This window comes from Hyla sarda, chromosome 7 (assembly GCF_029499605.1).
Source record: "Hyla sarda isolate aHylSar1 chromosome 7, aHylSar1.hap1, whole genome shotgun sequence".
Classification (NCBI taxonomy): Eukaryota; Metazoa; Chordata; class Amphibia; order Anura; family Hylidae; genus Hyla; species Hyla sarda.
The window spans coordinates 175,950,105-175,974,311 of record NC_079195.1 but is presented as its reverse complement, the minus strand read 5'-3'; the positions used below and the strand labels follow the sequence as shown (position 1 = coordinate 175,974,311).

The window sequence follows — 24,207 nt, the reverse complement described above, 5'->3', positions numbered from 1 at the left end:
TCTGTCTGCGGACTTCTGGTGTCCCGCTCCATGGAGTATATGCACCGCACCGATTTTTAAAGAATAAAGATTCCACTTGAAGTTACCGTCTAACCGTGAGTGCTCCCTCTGTTCTCCTACTTCATTGCATGCCTTGAACTGTTCTCATTAAGGGGTTGAGCACGGGGAGATCTGTATCAGTGGTTCCGCTTCCGAGTACTGCTGCTGTTGCTAATGAGCATACTGGAGAAATCACACCGGGGATTACGGTAGTGCCGGCCGCTGTTCCTTCACCACATTATAATGTGTATAATGATGTCACAGAACAGGAATAATAAACAGTAATAGCACAGATAATACCACAATCACTTTTTATACCACAAAAAAGTGAATAAAAAGTCTGATCAGAACAAAAATTGTACCAATAAAAACTTCAGATTACGGCACAAAAAATGAGCCCTCATAGCGCCCTGAACACAGAAAAATAAAAAAGTTATAGGGCTCAGAAAATGACAATTTTAAACGTATAAATATTCCTGCATGTAGTTATGATTTTTTTCTAAAGTAATACAAAATCAAACCTATATAAGTAGGGGATCATTTTAACTGTATGGACCTACAGAATAATGATAAGGTGTCATTTTTACTGAAAAATGTACTACGTAGAAACGGAAGCCCCCAAAAGTTACAAAATGGCATTTTTTCTTCAAGTTTGTCGCACAATTAATTTTTTTTCCCGTTTTGCCGTGGATTTTTAGCTAAAATGACTAATGTCACTGTAAAGTAGAATTGGTGGCACAAAAAATAAGCCATAATACAGATTTTTAGGTGCAAAATTGAAAGGAAAACAAGGAAGGACGGATCCAGCTCAATGCAGGTAAAATCAGTTTTAAAGGGTTATGATTTTTTAAAGGCAAGGAGGAAAAAATGAAGATGCAAAACGTGAAATTGCTCAGTCATTTAGGGGTTAATGCTAAATGAGCTAATAATCCATAATAATGACAACTAAAATGTTACTTACTGTGCAGGCTAAGAATCAAACAATACACCCAATAAATCAGAGATGCTATAACTCAAGCCGTATGGCTGCGGCTGATATTCCCTGATATTATCTATGAGATAAAATTGTAACCTAAATCTGGAAAGGGGGGCGGAGGGGGTTAAGGGATTTAAATGGATTTTAGCATGCATTCGATTTTAGTACGTCTGTAGAAGAGATATGTTTTAATAATTTTTTGTTGTGGCTTTTTATTTTTTACTTTTTAGGCTGTATTTTCACTTGGCATTTTACTTAAAGGGGTATTCCAGGCAAAAAAAAATTTTTTATATATCAACTGGCTCCGGAAAGTTAAACAGATTTGTAAATTACTTCTATTAAAAAATGTTAATCCTTCCAATAGTTATTAGCTTCTTAAGTTTTCTGTCTAACTGTCTAAATGATGATCTGTCTAAATGATGATGCCACGTCCCGGGAGCTGTGCATGATGGGAGAATATCCCCCATAGGAACCGCACAGCTCCCGGGACGTGAGTCATCAGAGAGCAGTTAGACAGAAAAAAAAACAACTCAACTTCAGAAGCTAATAACTATTGCAAGGATTAAGATTTTTTAATCAAAGTAATTTACAAATCTGTTTAACTTTCCGGAGCCACTTGAGATATATATATATATATATATATATATATATATATATAAAGTTTTGGCCTGGAATACCCCTTTAACTTCAGAAATGTATTTGAAAGGAATGGGGAGTATAAGGGAAGGACACATACATCTCCTTCCTGCTGGATGCATTTCTGGCATGAGCACAAAACCTTCAGTGACTAGATGAAATATTCTCTGTCCATTTGGAGTATTGTGTGATATCAAATCTCTAAATAGTGTTTACACATTTGAATTGTGTGATATGTGGTATGTGTTTCTTTAAGATCTTAAAACTTTAAGATCCAGAAATACAGTCTTATCAGAGCAGTTATATACCCTGTTTGGGTGAAAAGTGAACTCTCTGCGGTCGTTGTTTAGATGTTTCCCAAAGTCCAGTGCAGTTTATTCACTGCCGGAAAAAGATTATTCATGTATACATGGTAATGTATGATATTTTATTAGAATTGTGTTTAAAACATATACCAGGACTCAAATCAGACCATAAAGAGATTTACACAATGCGGGGCAACTCAAGTCTCTGCACACTGCTGGTGGTAGAGTTTGCCTTGAAAGGAGATATGGTATGTATTAATATGAATTTTAAATAGTTTAGTAACATTGTTTTTTATTTTTTTTTTATTTTTTTTTTGCTATGTGGGGAGCTTTGGTGTTCATTTGTAGGTAGAAAATACTAAATTTAGAAGGTTAACAGATGTCTCTGATTTTAACAAAAAAACTCTGAATGCTGCCTAACATACCTAACACTACTTACTTTATGAGAGATGGCTGCTCTTCTGAAGCCAATGCACTCACCTCCTCTGGGTGTAGAGTGGAAGCAGCGCATGCGCAGGGATACTGCAGGCCAGCCTAGCTGGAGTTTTGACAGTGCTTGCGCGGGATCTGGGCAAGGGGTAGCTACATGCTGCCGGGGGGAGAGTTATGGATATATATATATATATATATATATATATATATATATAAAGGGAGCTTTGCTTAGTGATCAGCCAGGCAGGAGTATGAGTGCACAAAGGGTCTAGGGAATGCCTTCAGTGCATCCAAGGACCAATTTGCATATGACTATGTTAAAAGGGTTCTACTGTTTTTTGTTATTATGTTTGTGTGTTATGTGTGTATAAGTATGTGTTTTTTTTTTATGTGGGTTGTGAATATCTATATATGTTTTTTCTTACCTTTTGTGAAGATCCGGAAGCTGGTCCCTTTTTCTTCCAGTGGCTTGCTGTGTACCTCGGTCTCCGCCATGTTGTGTTCGGTATGTGGGATGTCGGGGGTGTGTTCTTGCTTCTGTCCTGCCTATCTTCTGACGTCCGAGGCAAATCTTTTCTTCCTGTTTCTTCCGTGGCTCAGCAACGAATCTGCGGCCTCTTCCGGCGCATGCGCAGGTAGTTTGTTTATTTTGTTTACCAATAAAGTTTTTTGTCTAATTGACAAACTGTCTGCGCATGCGCCAGTACGCAAGTGCTATGCTAACAGCGTAGCGTACGTTAGGTCTACGCTAATAGCGTAGCTTTGCGCAAGCGCAGACAGTTTGTCAATTAGACCAAAAAAACTTTATTGTATACTAAAAAAAAACTACCTGTGCATGTGCCGGAAGAGGCCGCAGATTCGTCGCTGAGCCACGGAAGAAACAGGAAGAAAAGATTAGCCTCGGACATCAGAAGATAGGAAGGACAGAAGCAAGAACACACCCCCGACATCCCACATACCAAACACAACATGACGGAGGCCGAGGTACACAGCAAGCCACTGGAAGAAAAAGGGGCCAGCTTCCGGATCTTCACAAAAGGTAAGAAAATACATATAAACATAATCACAACACACATAAAAAAACACATACTTATACACACATAACACACAAACATAATAACAAAAAACAGTATAAACAAGGGAGAACCCCTTTAACCTATATCTCACCAGCAGCGCATAGAACAGAAACACCGAAAACACCCTTGTAATCAGTGTCATAGTCAGTGTCATGTATTAGGCAATGCCAGCAGGTTAGTGCAGACGACAATATTAGTATTGTGCTTCAAGCGTTGGACAAATTACTAGAATAATTGGATCAGAGGTAAACTTATTTAATATCTTGCGTAAGAAGAAATGAAGAAGTTCCAGGCAATGACCATTCTGGTGTATGTGATAAAAATGAATTTAGCTTCCACCTCTTGGTGGACTAAATAATCCAAGGCTGTAAGGAATACCTTTTAAACAGTACATTAGGAAATATACCCTTGTAATGTTAACATACTGACAGTATTATTAGGATTTAAAAAAATAAAAAAAACATGTTTTTTCTGAGTTTGATTTAACTTTAACCAGACTGAATTTATTTTTGCACAGTGCCTAGCTTGTTAAACTGAAGATTTTCTCAATTTTAATTTATTTGTCTTTAGGTTTTTGCTCTTGTTCATGTGAACGCCTCATTTTTTTAAATAAAGATTTTAGGGGGTTTAGTGAGATGAAAAATGTTGGTGCTTTTTGTTTTGGAATTTCCAAAGGTGGTGGGTTTTCTAACAGGTACTTTGGTTTTTGCCCACACTTCAAAACTATACTGAAATATTAAAGGGGTATTCCAGGAAAAAACTTTTTTTTATATATCAACTGGTTCCAGAAAGTTAAACAGATTTGTAAATTACTTCTATTAAAAAATCCTAATCCTTTTAGTACTTATGAGCTTCTGAAGTTAAGGTTGTTCTTTTCTGTCTAAGTAATCTCTAATGACACGTGTCTCGGTAAACGCCCAGTTTAGAAGCAAATTCCCATAGCAAATCTCTTCTAAACTGGGCGGTTCCCGAGACACATGTCATCAGAGATTACTTAGACAGAAAAGAACAACCTAAACATCAGAAGCTCATAAGTACTGAAAGGATTAAGATTTTTTAATAGAAGTAATTTACAAATCTGTTTAACTTTCTGGAGACAGTTGATATATATATAAAACATTTTTTTTCCTGGATAACCCCTTTAAGTGGATTCCTATGAAAATGTACCCAAGTATGTGTCTAAAACAAAGATAATAGCACCTTGCTAGGGACAGAGACTGTTTGTAATATTCAAGCTCTATATAAGCTACAGAAAAAATAAGAAATAATAGAATTGGGATTTGTTCTAACTATATATTCCCTGGAGTAGAGCTGAAGATAGAAGACCTTTACGTGACTGTACCTATGGTAAAAAAAAAAGGTGTTTCAAAAATTCTAAAGAAAAGGGAAATTCCTTACCCCTAGGTTGGTAAATGGAGCAGTCGGGTAAAAAACAAAAAGGCCGAATGAGAATGATTGCTGTGGTACAAATAAAATGATTTGTAAGACCCCCAAGTGGATCATTAGACCCAACCACCCAATTCTTACATGGTGTAAAAGTGATTGATTTTATTATTTGTTTTGTTTGCATTTCACCATTATTATTATTATTTTTTATTTATCATGATTATAATCACTTGAGGTGACATTTTTTATTTGTCACATCTTTCTGAAAGTTTCTTCTTTACTTACTCATCTTATTGTAAGTGTTATGTTTATTTGGATGTTTTCTACTCTTGTTAAATATTTTTTGGCAGATGTCTTTGAAACAGCAAGACCTATGGCTCTATAGTAAAAAAAAAAAAATAAGAGATGTTTTTTTAGAAGAAGAGGGGAAAAAAACAGCTGCAGTAGAATGGTTAAAAAATTCATCTAAGAAATAAAATTATTTAATTCCATAGTTAAAGGACCACAAATCTTATTCATTTTTTTTTATGTACAGTCACTGGAATATAACCTCACTTCAAAAAAAAAATAAAAACATTTTATAAAAGAATATTTAAAATTCGTTCACCACCAGTCACTACCTTCATATACCTTATCAAACAAACAAATGAGTAAGAGTCCTCCTTACGTTGGAAACAACCAGACCATCCTACAAAATCACAACAAAGGATATATATATATATATATATATATATATATACACAGTATATTTAACACAGTCTCTAGTGTCCTCTGGGAAGGCTGAGGTGACATGAATCCTCATGTTTCTGTGAATTTGTTCATTTTCCTTGAACTTTCTAGGAATAATGGCCTAGATTTACCAATCTGCCTGAGGACGAAAACTGGTTTTCCCATACAAACCAATCACAGCTCAGCTTTCTTAATGAGCTCCGATTAAATGAAAGCTGAGCTGTGATTGGTTATATGAAAATCTGTCAGTTTTGTCCAAAGACAAATTTTGCCAAGCATACCGTATTCACGCTATATGTAATTTCCATTGTGAACCCAGCCTTAAATTTGAGGACTAAATCTTAGTACCTTCATAGCAACCCCAATGAGCAGCTCTGATGATCTGATCTTATGAGATTGTTGGGTCTGATAGAGGAAGCAGTGCTGCTACTTCTGTACATACAGGGGAATGTTTATAAAACCTTGTGCAAAGGAACATTGGAGCAGTTGCCCATAGCAACCGATTAGATTTCTTCTCATATTTTTTAAAAAGGCCTCTGAAAAATTAAATATGGAATTTGATTGGTTGCTAGGCAACTGCTCTACTGATTCATTGCACAAGGATTGATACATTTCTCCCACAGAGCTTATATACTGTTATACAACTATGTAGTCATAAAGGCTAAATAGAAAAACTTTCCTGGTGATGGCCATATTGGAGGCACTTACTTTCTTTGTATGATCTGTTTAGATCAGGGGGGTGTGCTTTATGGCAGCTGCAATGGTTGTGAATTGACCTAACCAGTATCCAAGGAGTGAGGGAGTCCTCTGATCCTTATAGACCAAGGAGTGATAAAAGAGATGTACATCTGTGTATAGTGTCCCTGTCCTGCTTTTTCTAGGCTAGTCATTATATCACCCACCTTTTGGAGATTTTTGAAAATAATTAAAAAAAAATATGCATATAATGGATACCTCATTAGCCACTATTGTTTTTTTTTTCTTTGAGAATCTTAATCTAAGGCTGGGTTCACACCACGTTTTTGCAAAACAGTTCCTGTATCAGGTTTTTGATTAAAAAAATGGATTCCTCAAAACCTGACTAAACTGTATCAAAACGTGTGTACAAATTTTTATCTGTATATGGTTAAAAACCATATACGGTTTGAAAAATGATGTCCGGTTGCATCTGTTTTATATTAAAAAAAACGTATGTGTTTTGAACTTTTCACTCCATTATGAATAAAGTTTCACTTGTTTGATTGATATTCCAAGAAAAAGAACTGTGGAAAGTCAAAAACCGTATGGTGAAAACCAGATGGAACTGTCCGCACATACGGTTCTGTACGGTTCCCAATGACTCCCATGTTAAAAAAAAAAAAAACGTATACGGTTTAGTACAGTTTTTTACCCCGGCCAAAAAACGGGGTAGGCCACGTTGTTCTGTCCCGAAAAAAAAAAAAAGTTAAAAACCGTATGGTTTGAAAAATGCAGACAACCGTATACAATATGGTGCATACGGTTTTGAATGGGAAGTCTATGGGCACGGTCTTCTGTTTTCTACGGTTGCATACGTTTTTTTTAATGAAACCGTATGCCGAAACCGTATAGCAAAATCGTGGTGTGAACCATTTAATATCCTGTACATGAGTGGTTATTTCACCACTATCCAAAGTCGAAATGAGAGATGTGTTATAACTGGTGTAAAGGAAAACTGGAGTTGTTGCCTCTGGTAACCCATGGGCTTTATCTAATTCAAAATTCAAAGCATTTTACTTTTCTTTACACCAGATGTCAAACATATCCCAGAATTATTACATTTTGGAGTTATTCAACTATGCTTAAAGGAGTTCTCCACTTTGGACAATTCCTACTTGTTAGAAGAGTTCCTTGGCAATAGGTTGATCACTGAGAGTTGCCTGGTTGGGATCCCACTGAATAATAACACAAACTTATAATGGCCTCAACATACAATAGTTTCAACATACAATGGTCTTTTCTGGACCATTGTAACTTGAAACCAGACTCAACATACAATACTACAGACAGTCCAGATCTGTGAAACGTGTCAATGGCTGGAAGATCTGACCAATCAGAATGGGCATTTTACTGGTAAACCCCTGTATTACTGAAGCGTATGCACTGACTGAAGTCTGGTAGCGCCTCTTACAGTACACTTTACCTGTGCCAGGGTTAGCTGCTCCTTTAGATACCAGGTGATGGCGACTCCATGTTACTTTTTTTGGGTCATTGGGGGGGTATTTATCAATTTTGCCTGTTGAAAGTTTCTTTTTACTCTTTTTTTTTTTTTTTTCACTTTGGTTTTCGTGGACATAAACCACATTTTCATTTGTTGCAAGTTGTTAGTAATTTTGGTGCAAATGTTGAAATCAGCTGTTCACAGCGCCTTTTACACAGAACTTACCACCACAGAGGACGCGTATTTTACCCTGTAGAGCAGCCATTTCGGAGTCCCTCCTGCAGTATATCAGCAAGCGACATGAGGTATTTCTCTTGTGGGGTTTATAGTCACCATGTGAAATGGATTTTATTTTCAACTTGGGTAGTTTTTTTGTTTTTGTTACTTTAGTGCAGTGGTCTTCAACCTGCGGACCTCCAGATGCTGCAAAACTACAATTCCCAGCATGCCCGGACGGACAGCCGTTGGCTGTCCGGGCATGCTGGGAGTTATAGTTTTGCAACATCTGGAGGTCCGCAGGTTGGAGACCACTGCTTTAGTGCTTACCTTTCCTGAACCTGTGTGGCCATGTCCAATGCTGGCTCAACGGAGGGTGAAGGTCCCTCAGAGACAACCATGTCGCAGGATAGTATTGAGCAGCCCTGGAGGCGTCGCTGCTTTCCCCAAAAAATGTTTTTATGTATTTTGACGCCTTTACATTTTCTGACATTGGTAAGTGGTTTTTCCATGTGCAAAATTTCTTGGCGGGGATTTGCGCCAAAATTGCGCCAAAGATCGATTGGCGCAAATGATGAATTACTGACTAAAGTTGAAATCACACACAGGACCATGTGATTTTGAGAAAGTTGTAAAAATGACAGTGGAGAAGATGCGCCAAACTTTGGCGCAGAAAGACACTGCGCCAAAGTATTGCACCAAAGTTACGTGAAAAATAACACATAAATACTTTGATAAATACCCCCATTGTGTGTAGCCCAAAGAAGCTCCTGTCCTCTACATAGACCAGTGTTTCCCAAGCAGGGTGCCCCCAGCTGTTGCAAAACTACAACTCCCAGCATACCCAGACAGCCTTCGGCTGTCCGGGCATGCTGGGAGTTGTAGTTTTGCAACAGCTGGAGGCTCCCTGCTTGGGAAACACTGACATAGAAAGTGATTTACAGCCCCCAGCAGATCTTTCTTACTTTTATATGTAAGGATTTGCTTTATCTATATTAGTTATCGACTTATTTTTCTTTAATTCTCACTTTTTCCTATTTTTGGATGATATTTTGGTGGCTTCAGAACCAATTACCAGGTTTCCATAGAGTTATGGTCTCAACATACAATGGTCTCAACATACAATGGTCATCCTGGAACCAATTAATATTGTAACTTGAGGGACCACTGTACTTCCTATTCATTCATATTATATACTGTACTTAACAAAGACGTCTTTGTTTTAAATTTCTTTTGCCAGGCTCGTCCAAAAGGTGAAGGTCTGACCCCCTATCAAGGCAAGAAAAGATGTTTTGGAGAATATAAATGTCCGAAGTGCAAAAGAAAATGGATGAGTGGGAACTCCTGGGCTAATATGGGTCAAGAGTGTATAAAGTGCCACATCAATGTCTACCCTCACAAGCAGGTTGGTCTCAATGTTATGTGTCACATGGGAATGTTTCTTCTTTTCATATTGCTATATCCATTAATGGTTATTACAAAAGCTAAGTATTAAAGGGGTTATCCAGGAAAAAAAAACTTTATATATATATATATATATATATATATATATATATATATATCAACTGGCTCCAGAAAGTTAAACAGATTTGTAAATTACTTCTATTAAAATATCTTAATCCTTTCAGTACTTATGAGCTGCTGAAATTGAGTTGTTCTTTTCTGTCTAAGTGCTCTCTGATGACAATTGTCTCGGGACCTGTCCAGAGTAGAAGCAATTCACCTCTTCTACTCTGTGCAGTTCCCGAGACAAGCAGAGATGTCAGCAGAGAGCACTGTTGTCAGACAGAAATGAACAAATCAACTTCAGCAGCTGATAATTATTGGAAGGAATAATATTTTTTTATAGAAGTCATTTACAAATCTGTTTAACTTTCTGGAGCCAGTTGATATATAAAAAAAAAAAAAAGTTTTTTCCTGGACTACCCCTTTAAGCTTTGTTACCATGAAATGGGGGGGGGGGGGGCCTTGTACCTTCTAAAATACTGTTCCAGAGGCATAAATGCAACTCTACTGGGGAGTTACTCTACTTTTTGCACTTAAGCGGATTATTGATCAACTTTTTCTGTCTCCACCCAAAAAGACCCTTCCCAACCTTACACTATTTCGTCTCTTAGCCTCTACTTTCTCTGGCTTTCTGTATGGCCTCTTATGTATTTCCCTAACATAAAACCCTGGTTAGTTGCTACAGGTTTCTGATAGTTACATCATCACTATATAATGTGAGCGCTAGAATAAGTAACTAATGTGAGGAGAGACATGACAGCTGGTTTCCATTTCCAGTCTTGTGCGTTTTAGATCCTCTTGAGACGACTAATTAAAAGGAAAAACATTATTTAATAGTAAACTTAGGATCCTAAACTGACTACGAATCAAAAATCTGCTGTTTTTTGGAAAACAACTATGGAGAATCTTGTATAATAAATGATCCTATAATGCGGTGAAGCTGACAACAATGTTTAGCATTAGTTAATACATAAATTCTAGAGTCAAGAATCGCTCTTTGCAGTTATACAGTGGGAACCTTCATTTTTACTTCTAGTGGCTGAAGATCATTCAATGGAGACATAGATTGCACAGGTCAATAAAGGACACAGCTCCGATAACTACTGGGACCAGGTCTGCACTAGAAGTAAACATCGAAGATTAATATCTCATAACTGGAAACAGAGATCTTAACATCTGTGAGGAATTGATACAGAAAGTGTTTTTGAAAAAATAAATAATTGCTCATCATTCAGGAAATAACAATTGGTAAACTGCAATACCCCTTCAAAGTACATTAGAACAAGAGTTTTTTAATACTTCAAAACCCTGGAGACACATGGATAAATATATTACATAGTTAGTATGGTTGAAAAAAAGATACATGTCCTACAAATTCAACCAAGGGGAGGAGATGGATGAAAGGAAGGGGTACGGGTGCGGTTTTTAGGGTCTTTAAATCAAGTTAAAGCGGTTATCGAGGAAAAAAACTTTTTTTATATATCAACGGGCTCCAGAAAGTTAAACAGATTTGTAAATTACTTCTATTAAAAAATCTTAATCCTTTTAGTACTTATGACCTGCTGAAGTTGAGTTGTTCTTTTCTGTCTAAGTGCTCTCTGATGACACGTTTCTCGGTAATCAGCCAGTTTAGAAGCAAATCCCCATAGCAAACCTCTTCTACTCTGTGCAGTTTCCAAGACAAGCAGATGTGTCAGCAGAGAGCACTGTTGTCAGACAGAAAACAACAACTCAACTTCAGCAGCTGATAATTATTAAAAGTATTAAGATTTTTTTATAGAAGTAATTTACAAATCTGTTTAACTTTCTGGAGCCAGTTGATATAAAAAAAAAGACTTTTCCTGGAATACCCCTTTAATACAAATGTTGTCCCATCTATTGGGCATAAACAATATAGTAACTCACAATTTGTCAGCATCTACAGTAGGCTATGGAGGTCCATGCATGTCTAACTCCTCATGTTTAGTAGTTTTGTTCCTCGGGCATGTCCTGGTGTCCTCTAGTTTACAACTCCTCTTCCTGGTGACAGCTTTAGTGCCTGAGTCTACAACACACTCAAAACTTTACATTTAATATATTTCAATTAACAAACCGTCTAGAGAGAAATACAGTGATAATGTCAGGGAAGACATATACCATGTATCTTTAAAGGGGTACTCCGGTGGAAAACAATTTTTTTTAAATCAACTGGTGCCAGAAAGTTAAACAGATTTGTAAATTATTTCTATTAAAAAAACTTTGCTTTCCAGAACTTTTTTTTATAGCAGCTGTGTGCTACAGAGGAAAGTCTTTTCTTTTTGAATTTCTTTTTTGTCTTGTCCACAGTGCTCTCTGCTGACACCTCTGTCTGTGTCAGGAACTGTCCAGAGCAGCATAGGTTTGCAATGGGGATTTTCTCCTGCTTTGGACAGTTCCTGATATGGGCATCAGGTGTCAGCAGAGAGCACTGTGTACAAGACAAAAAAGAAATTCAAAAAGAAAAGAATTTCCTCTGCAGCATGCAGCTGCTAAAATGTACTGGAAGGGTAACGATTTTTTAATAGAAGTCATTTACAAATCTGTTTAACTTTCTGGCACCAGTTGATTTAAAAAAAAAAAATGTTTTCCACTGGAGTACCCCTTTAACTTTAGAGCTTTGTTTTTCTAATAATAAGAGTTAAATCCTCCTAGTTGGGGGATCTTGAGTGCCCCCCTGTCTATGATGTTCATATTCCTTAAATAAGGCCCATGGAAGAGAATTATCCACCTGAGAGAACCCATGTAAAAAGAATATTTGTGACTAACCAGAAAATCCATGGGTTTTTGTGTCTCAGGAAGTGGTCTGTCCAGGGCCAGTTGACTTCCTGTGCACTACAGAATGATGTCACCACCTATCAAAACCCCACAGTCCTCAGTGTCCTACCTCAAATAGTATATGATGGACTTCGGCAATATGTAGCAATGAGTAGCAATGATTTAATCTCATCACATATAAAAATATGAATAATACAACTAGAAATAATACAGATAAAATCTAAAAATAATCTGCAGGGCCCATGCGGTTTATAGCAACCGGACTTAATATTGCACCCACAATGTAGACAAAGAATGATAAGATAAAATGTACAATATAGGGTTAATAGTATATCATCATTTTGCAAATGGTTATGTGGCAGTGTTTATATATACCAGCAATAAAAAACGTCCACCTGTAAACAGAAAATGAACTAAAGTTCCACTTGAAAATGTTAAATGTCCACCTGTAATGAAAAATCCACCTGAAAGGAATGAAAATCTCCACAAATATGTCCCCCTTTGATATGATAAATATTCCCCCTTCACATAAGGGCATATAGTGTCCTACAGATGGAGATTGCAGTTCCACTTTCTGTATTGCCAATAGGCGAAGATGGTTTCGGCACTGAGTGTCACTCACCGCTCCACGTCGGGGCTCCTAGTCCTTCTCCGGTGCTCCAGCCAGCGGCGATGTGACTTGCAGCGGGCCGCGCGCCTGCTGGCGTCTGTGATGTTCCTCGCGGCTGCACGCTGGCGAGCTTCCGGTTATTACGGTCACCTGTACTACATACACGACTGAGGAAGGGGTCTGGATACTTCCTACAATACCCCGAAACGCGCTTGGTGAGGAGTTTTTGCCCAGACGCACTATCGCTACAACTACCGCACTGTTAGACCCACATTCACACGGAGCTTTCATCTGCCAGATTTCAAATTGTCTTCTGGATCAGAAGGGGTTAACTGCCATCTCCCCAACTGTCGGACATTCATCTTCATCCTTTTCCACCTATTGATTGCCATCTAAACACCTATGTTGGACTTTGTCATCGCTACCACAGTTTCATCCAGGGAGCGATCAGCCTACAGTCAGCTGATCTGCAGTCAGCTGACGGCAATAACCGGAAGCTTGCCAGCGTGCAGCCGCGAGGAACATCACAGACGCCGGCAGGCGCACGGCCCGCTGCAAGTCACATCGCCGCTGGCTGGAGGACCGGAGAAGGACTAGGAGCCCCCACGTTGAGCGGTGAGTGACACTCAGTGCCGAAACCATCTTCTTCCCACAGGCTATCCACGCCTATTGGCAATACAGAAAGTGGAACTGCAACCTCCATCTGTAGGACACTATATGCCCTTATGTGAAGGGGGAATATTTATCATATCAAAGGGGGACATATTTGTGGAGATTTTCATTCCTTTCGGGTGGATTTTTCATTACAGGTGGACATTTAACTTTTTCAAGTAGAACTTTAGTTAATTTTCTGTTTACAGGCGGACGCTTTTTATTGCTGGTATATATAAACACTGCCACATAACCATTTGCAAAATGATGATATACTATTAACCCTATATTGTACATTTTATCTTATCATTTATCATTCTTTGTCTACATTGTGGGTGCAATATTGAGTCCGGTTTCTTTAAACTGCATGGGCCCTGTGGATTATTTTTAGATTTTACCTGTATTATTTCTAGTTGTATTATTCATATTTTTATATGTGATTAGATTAAATTATTGCTACTCATTGCTACATATTGCCGAAGTCCATCATATACTCTTTGAGGTAGGACACTGAGGACTGTGGTGATTATTTTTTCTTTTTGATTCTTTTTCTCTCCCCACGTGCCCTCTGTTGTGATCTCCACTTCCCTTTTTTACCAAAACCCTTCAAAACCCTCCTGATGCCTCCCCTCCCTCCTCTCTATCTGTATGCTGCTGCTGCTATCTCTGCTATCTCTCCACTGTGCTCTCTGCCGACACCTCTGTCCATGTCAGGAACAAATACCCATAGCAAACCTCTCCTGCTCTGGACAGTTCCTGACATGGACATAGATGTCAGCAGAGAGCACTGTGGTCAGACAGAAAAGAAATTCAAAAAGAAAAGAACTTGCTCTGGAGCATTCAACAGCTGATAAGTACTAAAAGGATTAAGATTTTCAAATAGAAGTAATTTACAAATCTGTATAACTTTTTGGCACCAATTGATTTAAAAAAAATAGTTTTTCACCAAAGTACCCCTTTAAGGACCCGGACAATTTTCTTTTTTTCCTCCTCCCATTCTAAAAATCATACAGTGGGGATCAAAAGTTTGGGCACCCCAGGTAAAAATGTGTATTAATGTGCATAAAGAAGCCAAGGAAAGATGGAAAAATCTCCAAAAGGCATCAAATTACACGTTAGACATTCTTATAATATGTCAACAAAAGTTAGATTTTATTTCCATCATTTACACATTCAAAATAACAGAAAACAAAAAAATTGGCATCTGCAAAAGTTTGGGCACCCTGCAGAATTTATAGCATGCACTGCCCCCTTTGCAAAGCTGAGACCTGCCAGTGTCATGGATTCAATCATCATCTGTGAAGACCAGGTGATGTCAATCTCAAAGGTTTCAAATGCCCAGACTCATCTGACCTTCATCATCCTCTTATCATCCCACACCCCCCCCCCTTCATCATCCTCTTCTCATCATCCGCCCTCAGTGGTCTTCAACCTGTGGACCTCCAGAGGTTTCAAAACTACAACTCCCAGCAAGCCCGGGCAGCCATCGGCTGTCCGGGCTTGCTGGGAGTTGTAGTTTTGAAACCTCCGGAGGTCCGCAGGTTTGAAGACCACTGCGGCCTTCGACATCATCCAGCCCCCTCTCGTCCCCCTTTAGTTCTGTACAGTACTCACCTCCGCTCGGCGCTGGTCCGGTGCTGCAGGGCTGTCCGGAGAGGAGGTGGTCCGGTGGGATAGTGGTTCCGGGCTGCTATCTTCACCGGGGGCGCCTCTTCTCCGCGCTTCCGGCCCGGAATAGAGGCGTTGCCTTCACAATGACGCAGAAGTACGTTGGCAATGAACGTACCTCTGCGTCATTGTCAAGGCAACGTGACTATTCTGAGGCCGGGCCCGAAGCGCTTAGAAGAGGCCTCCCCGGTGAAGATAGCAGCCCGGAACCAGTATCCCACCGGACCACCTCCTCTCCGGACAGTCCTGCAGCACCGGACCAGCGCCGAGCGGAGGCGAGTACTGTACAGAACTAAAGGGGGTGAGAGGGGGCTGGATGATGTCGAAGGCCGCAGTTGTCTTCAACCTGCGGACCTCCGGAGGTTTCAAAACTACAACTCCCAGCAAGCCCGGACAGCCGATGGCTGCCCGGGCTTGCTGGGAGTTGTAGTTTTGAAACCTCTGGAGGTCCGCAGGTTGAAGACCACTGCGGGTGGAGAGTTCACTCGAGTATAAGCCGAGGGGGGTGTTTTCAGCACGAAAAATCGTGCTGAAAAACTCGGCTTATACTCGAGTATATACGGTAGCAAAACGATTTCAGATGTCAATATCCTCTGTTCGGAATATAATTAAGAAATGGCAGTCATCAGGAACAGTGGAAGTTAAAGCAAGATCTGGAAAATCAAGAAAAATATCAGACAGAACAGCTTACTGGATTGTGGGAAAAACAATTCAAAACCCATGTTTTGACAGACACTGGAGTTGTGGTACACTATTCCACTATAAAGAGATACTTGTACAAATATGGTCTTCATGGAAGAGTCATCAGAAGAAAACCTCTTCTACGTCCTCACCACAAAAATCAGCGTTTGAACTTTGAAATTGACTATATAGACAAGCCTGATGCATTTTGGAAACAAGTTCTGTGGACCGATGAGGTTAAAATTAAACTTTTTGGCTGGAATGAGCAAAGGTACGTTTGGAGAAGAAGGGGAAAAGAATTTAATGAAAAGAACCTCTGTCCAACTGTTAAGCATGGGGTGGATCAATCATGCTTTGGGGTTGCATTGCAGCCAGTGGCGCAGGGACCATCTCATGAGTAGAAGGAAAAATGGATTCAATAACATTTCAGCAAATTTTGGATGCTAACTTGATGCCATCTGTGAAAAAGCTGAAGTTAAAGAGAGGATGGCTTCTACAAATGGATAATGATCCTAAACACACCTCGAAATCCACGGGGGGATTACATCAAGAGACGTAAACTGAAGGTTTTGCCATGGCCTTCACAATCTTCTGACCTCAACATAATTGAATATCTATCGATAGACCTTAAAAGAGCAGTGTGTGACAGACAGCCCAGAAATCTCAAAGAACTGGAAGACTTTTGTAAGGAAGAATGGGCAAAGATACCTCAAACAAGAATTGAAAGACTCTTGGTTGGCTACAAAAAGCGTTTACAAGCTGTGATACTTGCCAAAGGGGGCAGTACAAGGTATTAACTCTGCAGGGTGCCCAAACTTTAGCAGATGCCATTTTTTTGTTTTCTGTTATTTTGAAAGTGAAAATGATGGAAATAAAATCTAACTTTTGTTGACATAAGAATGTCTAATCTGTAATTTGATGCCTTTTGGAGATTTTAACCGTCTTTCCTTGGCTTCTTTATGCACATTAATACAAATTTTTACCTGGAGTGCCCAAACTTTTGATCCCCACTGTAATACTTTCAATTTTTCACCTACAGACCCATATAAGGGCTGTTTTTTTGTGTAACCAATTGTAGGTTGTAATGACATGACTTATTTTTTAACAGAATCTGAGGCTAATCACATTTTTTAACATAATCAAATTTATGTAGGTTTTATTTTATTTTACGACTTTAAAAAATTATAACTACTTGCATCAAAATTAGCATGTTTAAAATTGCCATAATCTGACCCCTTTAACTTTTTTGCTTATCCACATATGGGGCTATGAGGGCTAATTTTTTGCGCTGTGCTCTTTAGTTTTTATCGGTACCATTTTTGTTTTGATTGGAAATTTTGATCGCTTATATGATTTTGATATGGTATATAAAGTGACCAAAAATGCACAATTTTGGACTTTGTTTTTTTTTTTACATGTATCCCATTGACCGTGCAGTTTAGCTAAACTTATATTTTAATAGTTCGAACATTTACGCACGTGGCAGTACCACATATGATTATTTTATTACATTATTTTATTTTAAAAAAATGGGAAAAGGGGGATTCAAACTTTTATTAGGAAGGGGTTAATTCACTTTTATTAACTTTTTTTTTTTTTTAGTCCCCATAGGGGGCTATAACATGCAATCTTTTGATTGCATATACTGTTCAATGCTGAGCTTGGGCTCTACATTGATAAGTATTATTGGTGCTCTGCTGATCCAGCCGGCAGGGCCTGGCTGGAGCATCAGAGGACCGATTGGATGTCGAGGATGCAGGTAAGGACCCCCTCTCCATCTTCTCAGCTGATCGGGACATTGCGGTTTCACTGCAATGGTCCCGATCTGCTCCACCGAGCTGCCGGGATCATTTTACTTTTGTTTTAGACGCTGCAACTTTGATCGTGATGTCTAAAGGGTTAATGCCGGGCATCGGCCAGATTGGCGATGCCCGGCATTAAGCCTGGGTCCTGGCTGCTGATAGCAGTTGGGACCCACCGAGTTTGAAGCGTGCTCAGCTTGTGAGCACGCTTCAAACCCCGTTAACGGAACCAGGGCATACAGGTACCAGAACACATGGGCGTACTCATACACCCTGCGTCCTGAACAGGTAAAACAACCTGTACAGGTGTTTGCTATGGGTTCCTTTGTTCTTTGTATGTGTATAAGCTTCAAGTAACAGGGAGAAAAAAAGACAGGATAAAGTTGTATCACATACAGTGTAATACTCCACTCTATAGTGTAAGGGCCAGACCTTGATCTGTTAGGTACTACTCATAAGACTCAGCAAGTGCAGTGGTGAGACTTCACCACATCTCTCTGCAAAGCCAAAAGCATTATGGGAAATATAGATAGCATTAGAAATCCGGTAGAAGACAAATGTATTCAAATCAACTGGTTCCAGAAAGTTTAACAGATTTGTAGATTACTTCTATTTAAAAATATTAATCCTTCCAGTACTTATCAGCTGCTGTATAATACAGAGGATGTTGTGAAGTTCTTTCCAGTCTGTTCAGAGTAGAAACAAATCCCCATAGCAAACCTGTGCTGCTTTGGACATTTCCTGACAGGAACAATGGTGTCAGCAGAGAGCACTGTGGTCAGACTGGAAAGAACTTCACAACATCCTCTGTAGCTGATTAGTACTGGAAGGATTAAGATTTTTAAATCGAAGTAATTTACAAATTGGTATAATTTTCTGGCACCAGTTGATTTGAAAACATTTGTTTTCCACCGGAGTACCCCTTTAAAGCTCTCCTGGCATGTCACTGTATTTACTGACATTTCCATACACTTGCGCACTCTGTCAAGCATACATTTGTTTCCAGAGAAAAGAGTGGAATAAGCCAGTGCCAAACATCAGCTTTCCTGCTATGGAAACAAAGTATCAGGCATGTTAAAGGGGTTTTCCAGTCATTATAAAACAAATGATTTGGCTTCCAGGGAGGGACAAGGCAAAAGAAAACACTTAGTTTACTCCTGTACTACCAACACACCGGACTGTACAGCCGAAGTGCCCGATGATATCCCTTTGCACAGCACCTGCAGCCAATCTCAGTCACATGCATAGCTAAATACAGTATCAAAACATCTTGTGGGGGAAGAGGTAAGTATCCCCTTTAAAACACATGTCTTATCTTTCTTCCTGCCAGTATCTTAGTATCTTTCCCATAAACATAAGATAGTTAGCAGATAACTTTCCTCTAATATGTGTGGACGCTTGAGGTTGATAGCTGTTCATATTGTTAAAGAGTTCCTGCCATCATCTTAATCATCTGATTCCATTCCTCTACTATGTTCCACTCTGGATTCTGGTTCCTCCACTGTTTTTTTTTTTTTTTGTAAATCCATCCAGTATTTTAATTTTTACAGCTATTTTTATTTTGCTCACAGACTGTGAGCTTTAGCCAGCAGGAGGGGTCGTTACCCGGCAAGCGTGATGTAATCTGAAGCCTGCCGAGTAACACTTCCGCCCTTCCCTGTTCTATGCTGTACTCGGGCTCGGGAGCATGCATAGAACAGGGAGCCAATCACGGCAGGCATGCTGTGATTCCCCTCCCTTGTGCACAGCACAGGGCATACAGAGAGGAGGTAGATCGGAGCCTGTCCTGCCTGCCATGCACAGCCAGCCAATCTATATGTAACAGAGAAGATGGTGAATCAAACTATTATTAAAAAAATAATAATAATAATAATAATAGTTAAAAATTATTAGAAAATTTAGAATGAATTTACTTACAATAAGGTAGAGAAGACCTCAATCAGAGCTTCTTTGGAGCCTGTCTGTGCCACTGTGCTAAGACCATCAGTGCTGCAGTGAGCGCTGACGATTGAGTTTTTTATTTGTAAGGTGGTGGGGACAAAAGGCAGGGGGCTGGGGACAAGAGCCCATGTCTTCTTTAGTCTGTGGGCACCGTGCAGCGCACACAGATCTTGCTCCCGCCTGCCTGATTGACAGGCAGGGAGCAAGAGCTGTGCAGGGCCGTGCTGATATCCCGCCCCACCAGTCCAGCACAAGCCCAAAGCCTATGCGCACAGTGAGGGGAGGGAGAGAACAGAGACCCCTAGTGGTCTAAATTTCAATGCTCAAAAAAAATAGAAAGAGGGATTTTTTTTACAGAGTCTAAATCACAAAGAGTTATTAATTTACATGAAGACCAACATATCAAAAGTTTTATTTGATGACAGGCGCTCTTTAAAATACATGGCTAACTGGTGTACATGCATGTTGTATCTTAGTGTGTAACATATATGTAAAGTGTATACAGTTGTGCTAGCAAAGGATAGGACAGTTGGATTTAACCAGGAAAATAAGCTGCTGCCAGAGGAGTCTGGCAGCAGATTTTTTTTTCACTACTAGCTTAATACCTGGCGTTGCCCGGTTTTTCCTTTCTAATCCTTGTTGGGGAGGAAAATAAACAAAGGAGGAAGCTTTTGACTTCATATCCCGTCCTCATATATTGTTGTCATATCCCAAACCCATATCCTGTTCTCATATCCCGACCTCCTATCCCGTCATCATATCTCGACCTCATATCCCGTCCTCATATTCCGACCTCCTATCCCGACCTCCTATCTCAACCTCCTATCCCGACCTCCTATCCCGTCCTCCTATCTCGACCTCCTATCTCGACCTCCTATCCCGACCTCCTATCCCGACCTCCTATCCCGTCCTCCTATCCCGACCTCCTATCCCATCCTCCTATCCCGACCTCCTATCCTGACCTCCTTTCCTATCCTGACGGGATAGGAGGACCGGGATAGGAGGACAGGACAGGATAGGAGGTCGGGATAGGAGGTCAGGATAGGAGGACGAGATAGGAGGACCGGGATAGGTGGACGGGATAGGAGGTTGGGATAGGAGGTCAGGATAGGAGGATGGGATAGGAGGACCGGGATAGGAGGATGGGATAGGAGGTCAGGATAGGTCCTGACCTCCTATTCCATAAAAATCCACAATACATAGGCCCAGATTTATCAAACTGTGTGAGAGAAAAACAGGAGGGATTTTCCCACAGCAACCAATCACAGCTCAGCTAACAAGCTGTGGTAAAGTGAAACCTGAGCTGTGATTGGTTGCTGTGGGAAAATCCCTCCTGTTTTTCTCTCACACAGTTTGATAAATCTGGGCCTATGTATTGTGGATTTTTACTTTGTACCACATACTTCCAGTAAACGTTTGCATTTCGGAATACCACTTTAATTTTCTTTAACCCTGCAGAATGCCTTATATAAACGGTGGATTATGCAGGTACTTTGCGGATCCCGCAGTTTATATAAGGCATTCAGTTAACCCGGCAATGCGCAGCATCGCACGGGTTAACCGGCAGAAGTCCCGTTGTTACCGGCGGGAGACAACTTCTATCTGTCATGCCAGGACCATCTGTGATTGGTCCTGGACAGGGAGCTCTGTGATTGGTCCCTGTGGACCAATCACAGTGTATCAGCTTCTTTGTTACAGTAACGTTGACTCCAAAGCTCTCACTTCTGTCCAGGGCCGGACTGGGTGTGAAAACCAGCCCTGGAAAAAATTTAATACCAGCCCCATAGTGTTGCGTCATTATACCAGCACTTCGTCATTTTCTTGTTCATAAAAGGTACAATATAGTTCCCCCACATTAGGTGCAGTATAGTCCCCCACATTATGTGCAGTAAAGTTCCCCACATTAGGTGCAGTATAGTCCCCCCCACATTAGGTGCAGTATAGTTCCCCCACATTAGGTGCAGTATAGTTCCCCCACATTAGGTTGGCAGTAAAGTTCCCCCACATTAGGTGCAGTATAGTCCCCCCCCACATTAGGTGCAGTATAGTTCCCCCACATTAGGTTGGCAGTATAGTTCCCCCACATTAGGTGCAGTATAGTCCCCCCCACATTAGGTGCAGTATAGTTCCCCCACATTAGGTGCAGTATAGTTCCCCCAAATTAGGTGCAGTATAGCTCCCCCACATTAGGTGCAGTATAGTTCCCCACATTAGGTGCAGTATAGTTCCCCACATTAGGTGCAGTATAGTTCCCCACATTAGGTGCAGTATAGTTCCCCCACATTAGGTGCAGTATAGTTCCCCCACATTAGGTGCAGTATAGTTCCCCCACATTAGGTACAGTATAGTTCCCCCACATTAGGTGCAGTATAGTTCCCCACATTAGGTGCAGTATAGCTCACCACTTTAGGTGCAGTATAGCTCACCACATTAGGTGCAGTACAGTTCCCCCACAGACATACAGCCTTCAGGCCTTCAGCCATATACAGTGTATGGCTGGAGGCTGTATGCCTGTTTACTGCCCCACTTCAGTATTCTGACCACCGCTTCGGGGTCCCGATCTACTGCTATGGCCTTTGGGTAGATCTTGACCCCGGAGAGGTGGTCGGAATACTGAAGATGACGTGCCGCTGGTCACTTACCATGCGCGCGTCCTCTTCATCGCTCGGCTCCGCTCGGCTCTGTTACTATGGGCGCACGCAAGGGACTTCAGTGACGTCCCTTCATGCGCTACCTCCCGACGGGCCCTGCATTTTTAAAGTTAACGAAGGGCCGGCGGCCGCAGAGAGGTGACCTGGGCATCCTTGTGTCCCGAAAAGATTTTTCGTGACACAGGGATATCCCTAATGTGATTCAGCCACATCTCAAAGCGGCCCCAGGTCCGGCGGCCCACCGGGAAATTTCCCGGTATCCCGGTAGGAAAGTCTAGGCCGGCTTCTGTCTGAGTAGCGATCAGAGCAGGAGTTAGTTTAACAGAAGAAGAAAGAAGATACAGTGTAGAAAAAGCTTTTATAAAAGTTGATGAAAAAGTTGTAAAAGAGTTATAAAACTGTGTCCCTGCAGTGCCCCTTACCACAGCTCCTGTCCTCCCCATCTCAAGTCTGCAGTCTGTGTGATCTCACAGGCTGCAGTGAAGATTCTTGTCACAGATAACAGTGACAGTACAGTGCCCAGCAGTGATCAGCAGTGCCCAGTGTCCTTGCAGTGCCTCTTACCCTGCTGCTGTTCTCCCTGCCTGAAGTCTGCAGCCTGTGTGATTTCACAGGCTGCAGTGAAGATTCTTGTCACTATCACTAAAGATAACAGTGACAGTACAGTGCCCAGCAGTGCCCATCTGTGACAGTGCCCAGCAGTGACACAGTGCCCAGCAGTGTCCCTGCAGTGCCCCTTACCCTGCTGCTTTCCTCCCTGTTTGAAGTCTGCAGCCTGTGTGATCTGACAGGCTGGAGTGAAGATCTGTGTGACTGTCACTGAATATAACAGTGACAGTACAGTAATAAAGTGTCACAGTGCCCAGCAGTGCCCAGAAGTGTCACAGTGCCCCTTACCCTGCTGCTGATTTATTCATTCATTCATCAGCTGCTGTAACCTGTGATCAGGTCACATTTGCAAAAAAATGGCTTGGTCCTTAACCCCTACAGGACCCATGACATACTGGTATGTCATGAGTCCGCTCCCGTTCTATAACGCGGGGCCACGGCGTGGCCCCACGTCATAGCGGGTCGGGCCCAGCCTCGAACAACGGCTGGGACCCCTGGCTAATAGTGCACGGCACTGATCGCTGTGCCGCGTGCTATTAACCCTTTAGACGCATTCAAAGTTGAACACCGCGTCTAAAGTGAAAGTAAATCATTGCAGGCTAGTTCAGGGGGCTGTTCGGGATGTCAACGAACAGCTGTGACACAGCTGGAGGGTCCCTTACCTTTCCTCCTGGTGTCCAATCGCCGAATTACTGCTCAGTGCCTGAGATCCAGGCATGAGCAGTCAAGTGGCAGAATCATTGATCAATGGTTTCCTATGAGAAGCTATTGATCAATGTAAAAGATCAGTGTGTGCAGTGTTATAGTCCCCCTATGGGAGCTATAACACTGCAAAAAAAAAAGTGGAAAAAAAAAGTGAATAAAGATCATTTAACCCCTTCCCTAATAAAAGTTTGAATCACCCCCCTTTTCCCATTTAAAAAAAAACAGTATAAGTAAAAATAAACATATGTGGTATCGCCGCGTTCGGAAATGTCCGAATTATAAAAATATATTGTTAGTTAAACCACATGGTCAATGGCGTATGCGCAAAAAAATTCGATAAATGAGTCCCATGAATACAAAAATGGTACCACTAAAAACTTCAGATCATGACGCAAAAAATGAGTCCTCATACCGCCCCATACGCTGAAAAATAAAAAAGTTATAGGGGTCAGAAGATGACAATTTTAAACATATAAATTTTCCTGCATGTAGTAGATTTTTTCCAGAAGTACGACAAAATTAAACCTATATAAGTAGGGTATCAATTTAATAGTATGGACCTACAGAATAAAGAGAAGGTGTCATTTTTACCGAAAAATGTACTGTGTAGAAACGG

The 24,207-nt window shown here is 40.7% G+C and overlaps 1 protein-coding gene across 2 annotated transcripts in view; it reads left to right on the top strand.

Moving 5' to 3' along the window:
• ZCCHC24 (zinc finger CCHC-type containing 24) overlaps positions 1 to 24,207 on the top strand; it is a 152,260-nt gene that overhangs the window by 114,944 nt on the left and 13,109 nt on the right. For both annotated transcript variants that reach the window (XR_008846522.1, XM_056531388.1), the window contains exon 3: positions 9,215 to 9,379. Coding sequence is in view for 1 of the 2 variants with exons in the window: in XM_056531388.1 (XP_056387363.1) it covers positions 9,215 to 9,379 (165 nt within the window). In the remaining variant the exon portion in view is untranslated. The remainder of the gene's footprint in view (positions 1 to 9,214; positions 9,380 to 24,207) is intronic.